Source organism: Manacus candei, unplaced genomic scaffold, assembly GCF_025592945.1.
Source record: "Manacus candei isolate 608988 ecotype Guabito, Panama unplaced genomic scaffold, ASM2559294v1 h1tg000050l, whole genome shotgun sequence".
Classification (NCBI taxonomy): Eukaryota; Metazoa; Chordata; class Aves; order Passeriformes; family Pipridae; genus Manacus; species Manacus candei.
In genome coordinates, this window is record NW_026138098.1 from 13,022,381 (window position 1) to 13,039,317 (window position 16,937).

A 16,937-nucleotide genomic window follows, 5' to 3' on the forward strand; every position below is an offset into this window, starting at 1 on the left:
TACAGGACAGGGAATTAGTCCGTTCAATTAGAAATACAGCTGTCCTACAGAAAAAGGCCTGGGAATTGCTGGAAGTCACCAGATGATCATAAATCAACAATACCATCCTGTTATGACAAGACTGGGCCAATCCAGGGTTATATGAGGCTGGTTAAGGACTGGAACAGGAGCCTGGAGCCACTGTGGTATCTCTGTCCCTGGAAACACTCAAAACTTGATGGGACATAGTCTTGTGCTACCTTGGAAGTTAGCCCTGCTTTGAGCAGGAGGATGGATTAGGTAATTCCCTGGGGTCCCTTCTGACCTAAAATGTTGTAAGATTCTACGATTTTTAGATGGCAACATTTTTCTGCTGCTAAAAGGAGTAAAGAAATAATCTGTTCTTCATGAATGTTCTATATAAGATGAGAAATTATGGATTTGCACTCCTAAGGTATTCAGGCTAGACATTATGTAGATAGTGAAGCACTGTAAAGCAATCAGACTTCCCAGAGAGATTATGGCATGTCCATCATTAGAGCTTTTTCAGGACAGGAAGGTGAAGTAGGCAGTCTCTTGGGATCCCATCCAGCATTTACAATTTTTATGAGAGTAGCTATCTGTATCCATAATTGCCTTTTTATAAAATGTAGTAACCGTGACCAAAATACAGCAGCTGTGGCTGCTGGAGATGCTTTTGATTCTCTGTGTCTATTGTGGTGAACAGGGTGGTTTTCCAGAACATTGCAATCCACTCTCCACAGTATCTATGAAGCTGTCCCAACATTTAAGCATCTCTCTTAATGGCAGCTGTGTGGGGAAAGCTGTGCTGCCCAAGGCTTTACAATGTAAGAAGACCAGTTACAGTCAATGCTCCCAAAAATACAGAGAATTTTCAATTAACTGTCCCCCTTAATTAATTCATAGAAGTATTATTTCTACATTTCTTTCTCAAAACAAAGTGATTATGTTGACCTGCTTGTTCCTGCGTAGGCCCAAGACAGAATTGGAAAACAACTCCAACAACAAAACCAGGTGGGAAGAACAATGTGTTGCCTGCATTCTCCTTCTGAATATGCTTAGGGGCATTTGCTATTATGCAAATAAATACCCAAGGCATCTCTGTGGCCTAGAGCAGGGAGTAGCTGCCACAAATCTGTTCTGCAGCTATTCCCAACCCATTGCGAGCAAGAAGTATATTAATGCTCCCAGATTCAAACTACACAAACTACAGCTGAGGGGGAAAGAAAAGTAATGCCAAAGAGTATGTTGCTTTCTTATTACTATTGACTTTGGATCACTGAAGGTTGGAAAACTGCTAGTTTAAGGCGTTCATAACACATTTCTTAATCTGGTGTCTATTCCTGAGAGGGGTGATAGAAGGGCAGGGCCATTCCTGGGAGTCAGATAATAACAACAGAACAACAAGAACTTCATCAGATTATGAAAAACATCCATCAACCAGTGAAAGGTACACAGTAACTTCTTAGGATTTGACCCAGGAATTCCTCATACTGTCCCAGTGTGGGGAGGAGTGTTCATAGTCCCAAGGACACAAAAGCAAGACGCAAACCATTTTACCGAATCTCTGTCTCCCTCTCTTATACCTTTCCTCCTCATAATTAAATTCAACATTATACAGCCCCATTGCACTTTTTCAGATCTTAACCTAAAAGGCCTGCAAGCGCAGTGTCAGAGCACTGGGACTGTGCTTGTGGAAGTCTTGCAGAAACCAGGCTCCACAGGCTGAAAATGTCTGCTGCTTTGAAGTGGAAATGTAGTATCGCATAGTCTGAAGACTTCGCTTTCAAAGTAGAGAAGAAACAAATGAGCAATACTCAGTGTTTGCTGGCTGCAAACAGGAAAGCATATAATGATTTCTGCCCCCCCAATGTTTTCTGGCAATGCCACTAACTCAGCTGTTTCATTCACCTTCTATTTGCATTACTTGTCCTAGGCTCTTAATGACTATTTCACAGGCACTATAAAAATAATGCATAACCCATTGATCTGCACTCCAGAGTTTATCCTTTTTCTGCCCTTTGAACCCATCCCACTTAAACTTTGTTTGTCCTGGCTTATAGGATGTGGTCAGTAAATGTCCACTACTGTCCAACTCACAATTCACATAGTTTGACCATCTTCACTTTTTTTATAGGCTTTCTTTACCCATAACCATCATAACAACTATGTCAGGAGCTTACCTAAACTTTGTACCTAAAAGAAAAAATATGGGAGCCTCCTGCCATAGTTTCTAAGGAAGACAAAGTCTTATGCAACATAGTAACTTGCCCAATATGATATCATGTGAAGCACATTTTCAGCCCCTTCGCTTTTGTAACACATTTGCTGCATAAATACAACAGCTAATAAAGATCATGTAATTACCAAGAGTAATCACAAATTTCTGTGTTGTTCCATCTATCTGCAGGTCCCAAGGCTTCCAGCACATGGTGGAAAAGATTAGTACAGCTGCTGAAGTCTGGCTGCAGCCATTAACTGGCACATTTAAGGGGGCTCAAGAGATCTGTGCACTTCTCATAAGTTTCGGTCTAGCAGGCATTGGGCACCTACATTTAGATGCCTTTCAAAATTCTTAACTTGATTTCCTTTTGTTAGGAGCCAGATTTTTTCAGCATGCCAGCTAAAATAATTACCCTATGTCAAAAATGGCTCAATATCCATTCTCATATTTAACACTCTCAATGTATCCGGGCCATTGATTTTGTTATCTAAACAGATCAAGGTTCTTTCAAAAATCTGATACAATTGTGGGTACCGAGCTCATGGGAACATCTGCCTTAGGTCTGTCCCATAACACGTGAGCTCCTGCAGTGTGAGTGGGCTGTGACATTACTGAGAGTGAATACTGCATCCATTTCTGCACATTATTGGATTTTCTTGCTTCTGGCTGAGGTTGCAGGAGAGCTGTTCTGTCCCCCAGGGCCACCCAGGTCTTGCCCAACAGTGACTTTTGAATCCATCATGCTAAAACAAAAGAACAAAGCACCTGTTGCTGCCTGGATACATGGTAGTTAAAGATCAACTATAATGTTAGGGAGGGATATAAGCATATCCATCACTTCTGAATGCCATAAAATACATGTATTTACACATCCATTTGTTATGTTCCCACGGCAATGGGAACAATACTGCATTGACCAGAAACCAGAGCTTTCTTCCCCTTCGGCTCAATGTTTTTTTGGCCAACCATGCTCTCAGAGCCCAGCCTCTGTGCTGCAGCTCATCTCTGCCTCTCAGGTGACTGACATCAGTTGATGATCCGTGGGCTTTTTTTTTGCATTCAAGTATTTCCCAAAGGATTTAAAAACTGTTCCTATAGAAAAATAATACATCTTGTCCTTTACAAGCCCATGAAAACATACGGGATTTTGCATTATGCTACAGAAATGTCCAGAAATAGGTCAAAAAGCAGCCTGGCAGATTTTGCATGCAAAACCGTAAGGTCTGTGTTTGCAGACGGGGATCAGACCACCACTGTTTGAGGAAGTAAAAGTCAGATCCAAACCACATGGAAAACAACAGCTCAGACTTCCCTGAGGATCAGAAAAGGAGTGTACTTTATGGCTTTACTGGAGCCTTGCTGTCTGCTGAGTCCAGAAGGGCAGCAGGGCACCAGCACATCTATTACCCTCCTGCAGTCACAGGCACACTCCAGCTAAGCAGGGGAAACATGAAAGCTCCAGACACCACAGACGTTTTTGATTCAGCAGTTCTCACAGCCCAAACCCAATGTGCTGCCTGAAAGCAAAGAGCACACAGAAAATTTACTTTCTTGACCTGACAGGTGAAGTTGAGTGGTTAGTCAGCACTTAGATCCTGCAAAATCCTGAGGGCATGGTCACCATGCAATGAACATCCAGCTGAACTGAAGTAAAAGAGTTACAGAGTTGGAGCTCTACCTCGCAACTTGAGAAATATTAGACCAGCAACACACCCAGGCAGGTGCTTAGTTCAAGAAGAGATGAAAAAAGAAGCCTGGATGAAGTAGCTGAACCATGAAAAATGAGAATAGGAGCTTTCATCTTGTTTAAGAAAAATAAATCAAAAAGCCCTCTAAAAGATCACAGATGTTAATTACCAATAATTTCTGTTCATAAATAGCACCTTTCACAGATCCATCTCAAAAAAAGGCCATTTGGCTGAGAGTATTTGGGAGGCCACAGCAAGGATAGCTCTATGAGCAAAAGGAAAATTGCTGACTAACCCAGCACCTCCAAGCTCCGTGCTTCTCCAGGAGGGGCATGTATAAATACGGTGGTAGATGCATACAGGAAACAAATACTTTTTCTTGGCCAGCACTACTCTGGATTTCTATGGACACTGCTGGATGAAAAAGGATCTGACAAAGAAGCAAAGAAAGAGTTCAGTCTGCTATGTGAATCTCACAGTATCAGAATAACTAACTCATACCAGTGTTATTTCACAGAATAGCCAGATTTTATCTCTCCTGAGCCAAGCTGCAATGCAAAGAGGCTGGTATATGATCCCTTATCCTGTATATTTACTGTAGGCAGGCAAAGGTGTTATAAAGGAGATCTATACATTACTTACTATGATAATCTCACTACAGCCAGGGATAGTTGATTATACTAGGGATGATAACAGTTTCTGCAGAGAGTTTCTGGAGAGCCCTGTGCAGTGCTAGAGTTAAGCCCAGCAGTTATGGACACAATAGCTCTTGTGCAGCTATTACAACTTAACACCAGTAATGTGTTACTTCATTTGGAATGAAAGCTAAACCCATGCATGATAGGAGTGTTTATGATGAGGCATCAATTAACACAAGTGAATTGCCTTTCAAGAGGCACTGAATATCAACTCTCTTTCTTCTCCCTGGTCTCTAACACCATAAAATAACCTCTACCCTGCAGTGCGTAGGAACTCCAGGCCATTAAGTGCCATAGAACATAGGCCTGTTTGATCCCATTCAGCTTAAATTAGGCCATTTTCCATACAAATCAAAACTCAAATAAACATGAAAGATAGAACTCTGGGGCACATCTAATTGAAAGTCTGTTAAAGGAAGACATTCATTACGTGCATTTCTGTGCAACGCTGGGCACTTACCAAGCTTCCCTTGTGCTGTGTTTAATTCAACAATTTCCACATCACTGGAATGAAGCAAGGTGGAGAAGGATCAAGCTTCCAAATGGGTAATGTACTGGACACCTCTGAGATCAGAGATTAGGGTGTGTGACTTGCTACTGCAATGAACTATCTTCTCTCAAGCAGGAGAAGCTTATAAATTCAGAGCTGGAGAACCAAGATCCCCTTGCCTGTGTGAGATACTTTTCTACAAACTTACCTACTGTCTGTGCTATGGGCAGTGTGTATAACAACTGTACAGACCAATTACTATTTATATATTTTGCATGCTCACTGTGGTAATTTTATGTGCAAAGTAAGTACAGAACTGCACCCAGAGAGAAGTTTTTTGGAAGGGACAGACACTCTGCCATGAGATGTTGAAGTCCTGGGACAGCCAGGGAGCTACCACAGGCTAAGAAACCTGTTTACACAGGAATAGACAAAAGGCTGGGAACAGAGGGGGTAAGATGGGAACATCTCCCAAGAAGTCCTACAGATTCTTAAAAGGATCAGGCCAGACAAGTGCCACAGCAGAGACAAGAGAAAAGAGGACAAGGTCTCCCTTGGAGATAAACTGGAGACAGTAATTGCAGGAACTGTATCAGCAAGGTAAATGAGGAATTTTGGGACACAGAGGAAAAGTTCTGGCTAGAAAAGAGAGGGCAGTCTCCAAGGTTCAGATATGGCCTGTGAATCACTAGTGCTCTTTGGTGAGCCAGTCACTCACCTAGGATGGAGCTCAAGTCAAGGAAGACCAAACAGGGCAGCATGATGAACTTCACAGAAGTAATTCCCGCTGGTAAATCATTGCTCTGTGACACCTAAGCAAAACACTACTCTGTTCACTCATGAAACTTCAAGTCTTTCCAGCTGTTTTCTCAGGATAAGGGCTGCACATGGACAGCAATACCAGGGCTGCGAAGCTTGACCACAGGGAAGAGTCATAATGGGCACAGCTTTCCTGGACACAGCTTTGCATAAGCCTGCCTGTACCTGCCTGTAATGGGACTGACTGCAATTGGCATTCTTGCAGACTGGCACTAAGGCCACTTCAGATTAAATTTCACTGTTGACTTAAAGAGCCCTTTGCCGGCAACTTGTGTCCCACAGTACTCTGCTGAATTCCCAATTTGGTCCTTTGCCAACTGCTGTTGTCAGAAATCCCGAGTAACCAAGGATTCATATTTTTTCTGTCTGCAAGTCTCACATCAGATCTTTCTTCCTCACCACCTGTTTTGAACACATTGACCAATTTCAAGAAAGTGGGAAGAAGGATGCAAAGCTCAGCAACAATTGGTTTCTAAATATTTTGCGATGGGCAGCTAAGTAGGAGCCCCAACTCATCTGTCCATGGTAAAGGATGCAGGAGAGGGTAGCCCACACGCTTTGTATATATCCAGCATGGATGTGAATACAGACTTACCCACACCAAATGCTGGCTCTGGGGTTGTTTTTTTCAGGCCCAGTGCTGGCTCCTGGCCAGCATTAGGAGACATCCAGAGAGCTACTATATTGTGCAGCTGTTCTGGTGGGGCTGGAGCTATTGATGTGCATGGAAAGAAAGGACACAGAGAAGTTGGCAACTCAGCTTCATTAGTGTGACTGTTGATGGAACATGTTATTTCATTGCTCAAAAGAAAACTTTAATATTACTGGAAAGAATGAAATTCACAAGGGAAACCACACACAAAAAAAAAAAAAAGAGATGAAGGAAGATAGTTTACATGCTGGTGAATCACTCTGAGACAAAAGAAAATGAAAGAATATTCCCAACCATTTGGATCCCCAAACACTAAACATATAAACTTATTGCTGCGATAGCTCCTCCAGACATGAGTCATACATTTTAAAACCTTATGGGGTCAATCAGTTTAACTTCATAAATGAATTACACCACCAAAACCTGACCAAAACCAGACCACTGCATCCAAACTGGCTCATTTCAGCCTTTCAGAGATGTCGATAAAACTGTGTGTGAGCTGAAATGCTTACCAGCAAAAGCTGAGAGCAGTAAATCAAATTTAATTGTCTGGTTTTGTTGACTGTACAGGAACGATGCCTGAAAAAAAACAACCCAAGCCTGAACTAATGAAATTCCTAAAGGATACACAAAGATTGTTTCATTTCAACATACCTAATGATCTGGGTTTCTCTTCGGTTGTTTTTATGTGCATAATCCACAGAATTTCTAAATTAAGACCACCACTTAACATATAAAATATTTAGAAGGGCTTCCCTGACAAAAAACATCTATTGCCTCCCTCAATAGCTGGTTCCTATAGTTAATTACTCTCATTTATGTTTAATTTAAATTTGTGTCCCTTCATTTTCCAGAAGCTTGATATTTTTTATGCTATTATCTGCTACATTAAAGTGCACTCCTCTTTCATTTATCTTTCCTCCATGTGGTCAAGTTGCCTTTTAAACTTTTCTTTGCAACAAACTGACATTCTACCACCACCCCACTTCCACTACGGATGACTGTGACCTCTCACTGTGCTTAAACCCAAGTGGGGCTTGGGTTTAATTAATTTGCATTTTCTGGGATAGCATGAAGAAAAATAGTGTTTCCAACCTCATCTTTATTTTCTGCTCTTTAATTTCTCCTACGGCAAATATATTGCCAGTATATGCCAAATAAGATGAAAACAGAAGTCAGAATTCTTTACTGTTGAACTAACCCCCACACTGCCTTTCTCTCCTACAGAGTCCTATAAGATCACCAGCCTGAGCAGAGATGGTCTCCCCTGATTAGGAAATAAATGTTGTATCCCCAGCATCGTGGAATAAGTGCAGTCAGCAAATGCCAGCTTCTATGGCAAAGCCACAAGCCAGCAGAGACCTGAGCTTGCTCTTGCTCTGCATCAGGACCAAATAACTTATCTCCAGGCATGAAATACAGTATCCAGTGATCAATACCCTGAGTCATCTTGTTCTCCGGTCAAAAATAAACCTTCTCTAGGTCCAAGAGTAGCTCTCCATCCTTCAAATGAAACTGAAAAGTTGGAGAAGAAGCAAATTCATCAATTTTAATTTCATTTTATAGTCAGCTGTAGTGCTGAAGTCCACTTAACACTGTATAATGTTGCTTTGGTTAATCTCATAAAGGTGTGCCCCAGAAATACAATGACTTCTGCTATTTAGGATAGGTTTTGTACAACTGTGCCTTTTGCAGTATTTGTGTCTCATTTCTTTCAAGGATACGGAACATCACTTTTTTTATTACATCTAGAAAAAGATGACTATAAATTCTTCTGCTGTGATATAAAGCTCAAACTACAAAAGACATCTCACAAAATTACTCTTGTTTGCATTCTGAAGATGGAGCTTGTCATTAGAAAGATGAACACTTTACATTCTTCTTACATTTTCTAGTATTATAATGACAGATATTATGGCAAGTACCATAATCTGTTCCACTGCAGTGCAAACAGTTCACATCACCTCCCCAGTAACATTGCAAAAGCTAGAGATGGGAGTTCATTATTTTCTTTGCCTTCTGCCAGGATATTGCTGATCCATATAATTATTGCAGTTGCAGATGCATGCAGTGTTGGGACAGCATCTTTTCTCTGGGCAGTTGCACTGTACTGATATTGTACTGATACTGGGACTGTACTGCTCCCAGCATTGTTATACTGGAAATATAGGTATGAAAAGCTCTAACATATATTTTAATACCTGTTAAAACTTCCAGGTAGCCTCCAATTTTGCATCTTGTAACTTGGAGATAGCATCTTGCTGCCCAAGCTAACGTGGATAAAGCTGTACACTCAGCAGGGTTCTACCCTTTCCTTAAGAGATGCCAAGGTCAGAAAGTCCAGTTCTTTTCACTTACACCTCATTTAAGAACAACAGCCCATTTTCAGGTTCTCTTCCAGTGACTTAGGCCAGAAAAGTCTGTCATGTGGTCACAAATACAAATAGTGAGGAGTTTTCAAGCTCTACAGATTTCATTTCATGCATCCAAAATGTACATTTATCTAAAACGTGCGCTGGGAATGTACTGTTTTGGGCTGAACTTGTGATCAGGCAGGGAGGACACACACAGGGTATGCACAGCAGGAGGCCTGTGTTAAAGTCCCCGCTCTGCCGAATTCAGTGTGAGGACATGATTCTGTCCCTCTGGCGACACACATCCCTACTGCCCTGTTTCAGAACCCACTGCAAGCAAGCTGTTTGGTCTGTGCCAAACTGCCAGAATTAATGATCTCATATGAAAGGAAGCACTGGTCAATAATGTAGTTTTACCAGCAGCTCAATAGCCTGAGGATGTTTTCCTTCTAACATACATAGGAGCACTTAATCTCTGACTTTACTGGGATCTGTTTGATTTCACCTACCAGTATCACAGTGACATGCTGGTGGAGAGCAGAGCTAGCCATGGATTATGTTCAGTACCCACAACAAATGTAATCAGGCTGAATTAGCAGGGATTGAGTCTCAGGCTCCTGGAAATAAATTGTGGTATTACATTTGTCATCTGTGAGCCTTTAACAGCCACAGAACCCTCACAGCACAGACCTATGGTCAACTTCAAGCAAATTATACAAGGCATTTCATACTGTGATTAAGGTGAACTGGACCCTGCAGACAGATGTGTGTGTGTTCACCACAATTTACCTTCAAAGACTGTCTATAAATCCTATAAAAGGAGGTGTTGGTTGGCTTTTGGGTTTGTTGTAATTTTTTTTCACCTGTTAGGTAAGAGGGAGATTTGAAGAAAGGATTTGAAGCAAAATGGAATATAAGTATACTTAAAGACATATGAATATAACAGTATAAACAGAAAGGAGTATTTTAAAATCATCTCTGGTTAGAGGGGTTCCAGGAATTACATCATGTTCTCAGAATCCATCATTCACTCTCTGACACTGCCACCAGCAGAACCACGACATGGTACAAATTTATGGCCAAACACATCCTACATTTAGTCTAATACACATATAAACACACACATTCAAAAGTAAATGTGATCCTGAGCTAATGCAAAGCTTTTTCCTCGATACCTTTGAAATATGACTTGCAGCATTTAAATGAAATACTTCAGCTAACAGAGCTTAAAAACGGAGTAAAAATACCAAGAGGAAGAGGCCAGTTCTTCATAGATCAATTAATTGCCTTAAACTGGGCTAGAGGAAACTCTTCTCCTGTTGAGATGGTCAGTGCCAAGCTTTGTGCACAGCTGGGATCACAAGGCACAAGGTTTCCTCTCTGCTTGCTAGCCCGTCTCTTGCATGCAAACCTGTAGAAAGGATTCTTTTGGGAATTGGTCAGGCCAGATAGCTAACACACAGAAAAGGGCATCAGATCTCATTTTTCCTGCTGGCTATGCCCTGTATTAGCTCAGCTCAAAGCACCTTCACCTTCCTGGCTTCTCCTAGGTCAGTGGTGACTCATCTATTCTTTAATCAAGGTCTCTGAGACCTAAATCATTATCTGAAAAGAGCTTTGAGACCATCACATGAAGGATGCTACAAAAGTGCAAAGGGGCTAAGTCTTGTAACTCTTACCCATATGCTATGTATGTGCCTTTGTGTATTTTTATAAAACCAAAATTTCCACCTGATCCTAGAGCAGGGAGGGAGTAATTTATTCCATCTCCTCCTCATCCATGATGTATCCCCCCCTTGCTTCCTTGTGCATGAGGTTTGGAAAAAGGGGGTCCAACATACCCAGCAATCGAATTTGCATGATTGCGCCGTGTAAAACGAAGAACATCCAGAGGGGCTGGGAACAGTCTGCGCAGACCTGCATGCCAATGCCGGCACCGTTGTGACTCAAGTGCAGCTCACCATCTGAATTCACCGTAAATCCCAGGATGTCTCCGCTCTGGAGAGGCACCACCACTCGGCAGATGGCCCAGAACTCCTTTCGGTCAACCAGAGACTCGGGGTTATAGGGGAGGTCACTGGGGCGCAAGGTGCCGGGGTCACAGGACGTCACCCCGTAGGAGAGCGTCCCTGTGCGCACAGCGTTGGACTTGTTGATTTTGACGAAAATGGTTTCGTTGATCCGAAGGGGCCTGCTGGTGAAAACCAAAGTCCTCTCCTCCCGGGCGTGCTCCAGACGGGCCACAGTTTGGTCATCGAGGATTTTGACATGGGGTCCCCGGAGGTGGTGGAAGCGGAGGTCGCTTTCTAGCTGGGAGGGGAGGAGATGGGAGTGCTGGGAGTTGAGTGAGTTCTGTGGGATAGGACACGTGGTGGCCGTCACATGGAAGGTCTCCTCCTGCAGGTTGAGGTCACACAGGCTGACCGAGAGACGCGTGTCCTCCGTCTCCCGCCGCAGCGAGGGACGGCGGATGGCAGTGAAGGAGCGGGGCCGCAGGCAGTCAGGAGGGATGATTTCACTGTCTGTGGGGAGAAAGAAGACAAGAAAGGGGTCACTTTCTGAGAAAATGAAAATGTTCAGGAGTTTTGCTAATCACTATGGGTTTGATTGATATGTTTAAAAGGGAAAATCAGAGACCTGCTGCCATTAATAAGTTTTCCCCTTTGAAATATAGAAGCAGAGTATCATAAAATGTATTTGCAATCAATTGTTGTTCTTGTACTTTCCCCACCAGCATCAACAGTTTCAGCTTCTGAGCAGGCAGACTCAAAATCGATGACAAGAACTGCCCAGGGGAAGCTTCCTTAGAGAGGGGAAGCAGAAGATAAATATCCAAAATATACCCTGAACATAGCAATCAATATATATACAGGCTCCAAGTTTTCATGCCCACTTTACTGTCTACAGTAATTCTCACAGACCTTTGAAATAAATATCTAACTACACACTGTTTTATTTAAAAGAAATTGCTATGTTCAGTTCTAAATTATTTATCTCCATATGAAATTTAATTAATTTTTTCTAAATATAACTAATCATTAGTGTTCTGGTGCTCACTGCGAAGCAGCACAGATATTAACTTTACATGCAGATTTTTGGAATATGCAGTTTTCTACAAATAAAATACAATCATTTATTATCTCCAAGCCAAATAATTAAAAATCAAATCCACGTATATATTACAAAGAAAGATGAAAAGATGATGCTCAGACAATTCACCAATAGAAACAAAATTGTACCTTATCATCTGTCACTCTCACCTGCTGCTTCAAGAACTAACCAATTTGATACTTTTTCCAAGACGAACAGAATCACCTATCTTTAATGCTGAAATTATTTATATTTAATACATCCTTAGCTATACTGTTACCATAGAAATTTTAAAGAACAATATACTGAGAAAAAAAATTATTAAAAAAATTATAAAGTAAGCTTAGATAATGCAAACATTTATTCTTATGTCTAACTTTCTGAACTCTGAGAACACTGTAGCATGAGAAGACTATTCATCGTGCAAAAACTGAGCATGTGGGTAACTCTCTGCAAATGTTGTAAGAAGTTGTGACCGATACAGACTGTGCCTCTGTGGGAGCCATGCCTGAAGGCTGCCATGGCTCTGAGCCCGGGGCCAAACAGTATCAGGTGGGACCACCACATACAACACAAGCCCCCTGAGGTGGCACAAAACAACACACCAGGCCCAAGTGCCACAAACACAAACAGTGGAACAACAAGAGGAGACAGAGTCACTCCTAACCCACGTGCTAGGCCCTCACAGTGGACATCTCTTCCAGCCACATATCCTTGGGATTTTCTTTCAAAACAACAAAAGAGCAGGACCTCAGGTTATCTGAGAATTTTCCCAATGGGATGCACTCTCTCCCAGTACACCAGAGTAGTAGCTCTGTACCGGTATGCCAACAAATAATGCCAGCTACTAAGTAACCAACAACTCCTGCAATATCTGAGGTCTGACTAACAGCCTTTCCTGTCCTCCTCTTCTGGGAGCCCTGACAAGAGCACACCCACACACAGTTTGGCTTCAGTAGAGCTCTTTGCTTTGCTTAAACTGGATTATTCCAGGCTCCTCTTTAAATAAGCTGCTATTACAAGGGAAGCACAGTCTCAAAATAAAAATGGGCTTTGTTTCTCATATTTGATTTTCTGCATACCGATATTTAAGCTTCTTTTCCCAGAGGTTAATTAAAGGAGGAATAAATAAAATCAGAAATTACCCCAAGTAATCTAGAAGTGGGTTGCATTAATGCTTCGTAATATATGGGCTAGCATTTGCATTGCAAGTGCTCCTGCTTGATAGCATTAGACTTATTTTACCCTCCTTTGGCTGGAAACCTACATAGGAGAACAAATTAATACTGGCAGCTGACGACGATCCTTTTGTGAAGGTGAACGGGTAGAGACCTTTCTGAATAGGAACAGAAGGTCCTCTCTATTTTATTCCCTCTAACTATGCATGTGCAGCCTGCCTGACAACTGTGATGTGTGGGTAGCTTGCAGCCAGGGTTTTGAAACAGCTTGTTTTCCACCAGGATGCTTGCATTTCCCTTTGGCTGCTGGACAGAATATCTTTTTCCATCTGAAAAGAGGTTAAGAGAGATGGAGTTCTGCAGACAAGACACATGGCAGTGACAGCAAACCAGAGTTACATATCAAATTGTATTACTTAAATCCCTCAGTAGCTCAGATGCATGGCCACCTAAGGAATAAGATGTCTCAAGCATATAGGATTGACTGTGAGAATTCTTAGTTCATTAATGTTTGCAAATGCCCATGGAAGAAAGGATTGCAGTTTACTGGCTTCTGAAGTGTGTTTGTGAAAATTTAGAGAGATGAGTCTCTAAGAGATGCTGGCCTGTATCACAAAATATCCAGCCAAAGGAAAAAAAAAGTCCCATTGACTATAAATCACAACAAAAGTGAGATTCATCTTTTGGGTGGTAGGTAGGTTGGAAGAGAAGTGGAATGCCATTTACCCAGAATAACTGATAACAGCCAAGGGCTATGAAACAACAATTCTGGTGAAATGTGGAACAAATTAGGTGACTTTGACCACTTTCTTTCAGCAGAAGATGCCCAGGAATGAGTTGTTTTCTTTCTCTAAAGCTTCAGTTGTCACTTTTTAAACCAAGCTGTTCAGGCTGAATACAGATGAAGCTGTTCACGCTGGAGCGGCCCATAACACAGCCTTACTACTGCAGAACATTTACAAGTGATCTTTAAGGAGAGACTCCTTTGCTCAGAACATTTATATTTGCAGAGACAAATCTGGAGCACAGATGAAAAAGATGGAATGACTTTATGTGACGAGACTGTAAGACACAAAATGGGTCCAACAGCCCACTACGGAGGATCACCTGGCTTCAGCCTAAAGAATTTAGAAACCATCCATTCCTTCTTATTAAATGTTCAAGGTTATAAAATTTCCTATATGAGGCCATTGGCAGTGTTTCTTCAGGAAAAGTCAACTGATAAGAGATCTCCTTAGGTGAGAATAGATGGACTTTTGAGTGAAGACCACAGCTGTCACCAAGCCACCAGAGCAAGCATTTAACCAAGTGGTTGGGATACCACCAGCAAGCTGGCCATGACCATGGCAGCTCAATACAGGCTGGTTGCCCAGGTAGCTTTCCAGAAAGGCTTTGCTGAGCTCTGCATCAGTGCAGTTACGATGTTATTTCTGGATTTAGAGACTTCAAGTTTCCGGTAGCAGTACAGACAGAGCCAAAGTGGAAAAGATTTCTACTAAATATAGATTTTCTGCTCCTCAGCTGGAGAATCTGAGACACTGAAATTAAAGGATGCCTGTCTCCACAAATACCTTTGTATCTCTTTCTAGCTTTGTTTAAGAAAGAAAAGGAGGAGTAATTCATTTATTTAAGTAGAAATAAAGGGCACCTGAGCAGTTCAGTCATCTTCTCTTTTCTTCTCTTTAGTGACGTTTATCTGCAAAATTTAGATCCTCAGCAGGTGATTCCTTACACAGACAATTAACTTGAAGTATCTTTCTCAGACCAGAAGCTTCAAAGCTTTCAATTTTTCTGCTCAGAGGGCACGGAAGAGCTTCCCACTTTGTGCAGGCTCAATGAGACTGCAGTAACACTTCAAAAAAAGCATTTACAAGGAGCTGGTGAGCAGACAGATGCAGTAATCACTGCACTCAGATCAGAAGTATTTCACTACCACCTTTCTTCTGAACTACTGCCAAATGTTGTCTTCTTAAAATAATCTATTTCCTTAAGCATGTTTATATGTAGACATATTTATTACAGAGATCAAATACATGCACACTGAATACAGCTACATGCACATCCAAACACAAAAGCATTTCTAACCACCAGCAGGCACAGATCATCTCAGGCCCACACCAGCCTGAAGGGGGTGTGTTGCTGTCAGACTGTCAAATCATCATTTCCTTCCCCTTTTTCTTTTTCAGTACTGTCTGTCACTGCCTAAAGGCCTGATTTTCCAAGGTCACGAGCAGCCAGTATTCATAAACCTGTAAAGGATCTGAGAAAGCAGAGCAAACTCAGCATGGCTGCACATGCTGGAAACTCAGGCAGTCCAGTGTTTAACTGCAAGCTCTAGGGACACAGATCTCCTCATGTTCAGTTTTCTGAGTGTGGTGCAATCCTACAGCCTCATATGAATTGTAATTCTTCGGAGTTTGAGGTCTGCAACCAGTCTCCAGAAGGAGCTATGGAACACCTAGTATAAATAAACCAATCTTGAGAGTTACTACTACAAAAATAACTTAAAATTTGGGGAATCAGAATGGGAACCTAAGAACATATCTCATTTCTAATGATCCTCCCTCTGAGAAGAGAGAAATGCTGAGAAGTCAAGGAACAATCTGGAGAACATTTCTGTTCTCATCTACTAAGCAAAGACTGTTAAGACCAGAACTTTGCTACTACGCTGCCTCCCTTCCCTTGCAAAGACTCATGTTTTTCCTTCTTTCTGGTCTTTGCTTTACTTCTTTACAAGGGCAATTTTCTTTTCTTAATCCCTTACTTCACTGGGTAATGGTATTTCCAGTGAGTACTGGTGTGCTCACGGTACAATTTCTGTGACCTCAGAGGTGCTAAGCTACCAATAGACACATTGAAGTCAGTGGCCTCTACAAGAATATTCTATGTAAACGTGCAACTGCAAAAAGATGTATACTGCATTATTCCCACCACACCGGAGGGGCTCCATTCCCATTCAGGAATGCAGATGAAGGCTACTTTTCCCACTGTCAGCACTACCTGTCACAAGGGGCTACACAGGGAGGACAGCGGGCCTTCCAACACCTGTAATCCTGCACTAGCTCCTCCATGGTCTACAGCAGAATTATGTGCCAAACAGTCTATCTGGCAAGACTTTGACGTTGCAGGGGGAGGTGTTTGAAATATGAGGCAGATGTATCATTCTGTAAAATAACACCGCACTCAAAAGGCAATTGGGAAAAGCCATCAGTCGTAAAACAAGAAATAAACCTGTGCTTGTGGAAACCTTCTGTCACTCACAGCCTCATACTCCCCATCATGTGAGTGCAGGTATTAATCCCAGCTCAGCTGCCTGTCTTGCAAACTCTGCCCATGTCGTGCTGTGGCAATCTTTGTTCCCTTGCTGACTTAGTCCTAGTGAGCTGTTGTTACTGCTGGGGAACTGCCACACTTCAGTGCAGAAGCAGGCAGAACAATTTCTCTATGTTGTTTACAGCTCAACCTGTCATGCACTTTAAGGTGACAGAGGACTGAAAATACAATAAAATCGAAACAACTTATATTCTCATTTATCCCTCCTAAAATAAGGATGAAGATCACTGTGACTGGTGGCAAGGTGTAATACCTGTTCTCAAACCCCTTCGGTTGCCAGCTTGCCAAATGTGTGTACAGCACCCAGTCCACAGCATCAGCTCCAGTGGAAAGAAGAAAAGCAGCTGTGACTGGGTCTGGGAACAGAAAGACTATTGTGTAGCCCTGGGTTCAAAATTCACCCAAATTAAC

At 42.0% G+C, this 16,937-nt stretch overlaps 1 protein-coding gene across 7 annotated transcripts in view; it reads right to left on the reverse strand.

The window, feature by feature from the left end:
- Nucleotides 1-16,937, reverse strand: part of NEURL1 (neuralized E3 ubiquitin protein ligase 1) — a 146,834-nt gene that overhangs the window by 6,814 nt on the left and 123,083 nt on the right. For all 7 annotated transcript variants that reach the window (XM_051800692.1, XM_051800699.1, XM_051800695.1 and 4 more), the window contains one exon: nucleotides 10,767-11,447. In XM_051800692.1, coding sequence (XP_051656652.1) covers nucleotides 10,767-11,447 — 681 coding nt within the window. The remainder of the gene's footprint in view (nucleotides 1-10,766; nucleotides 11,448-16,937) is intronic.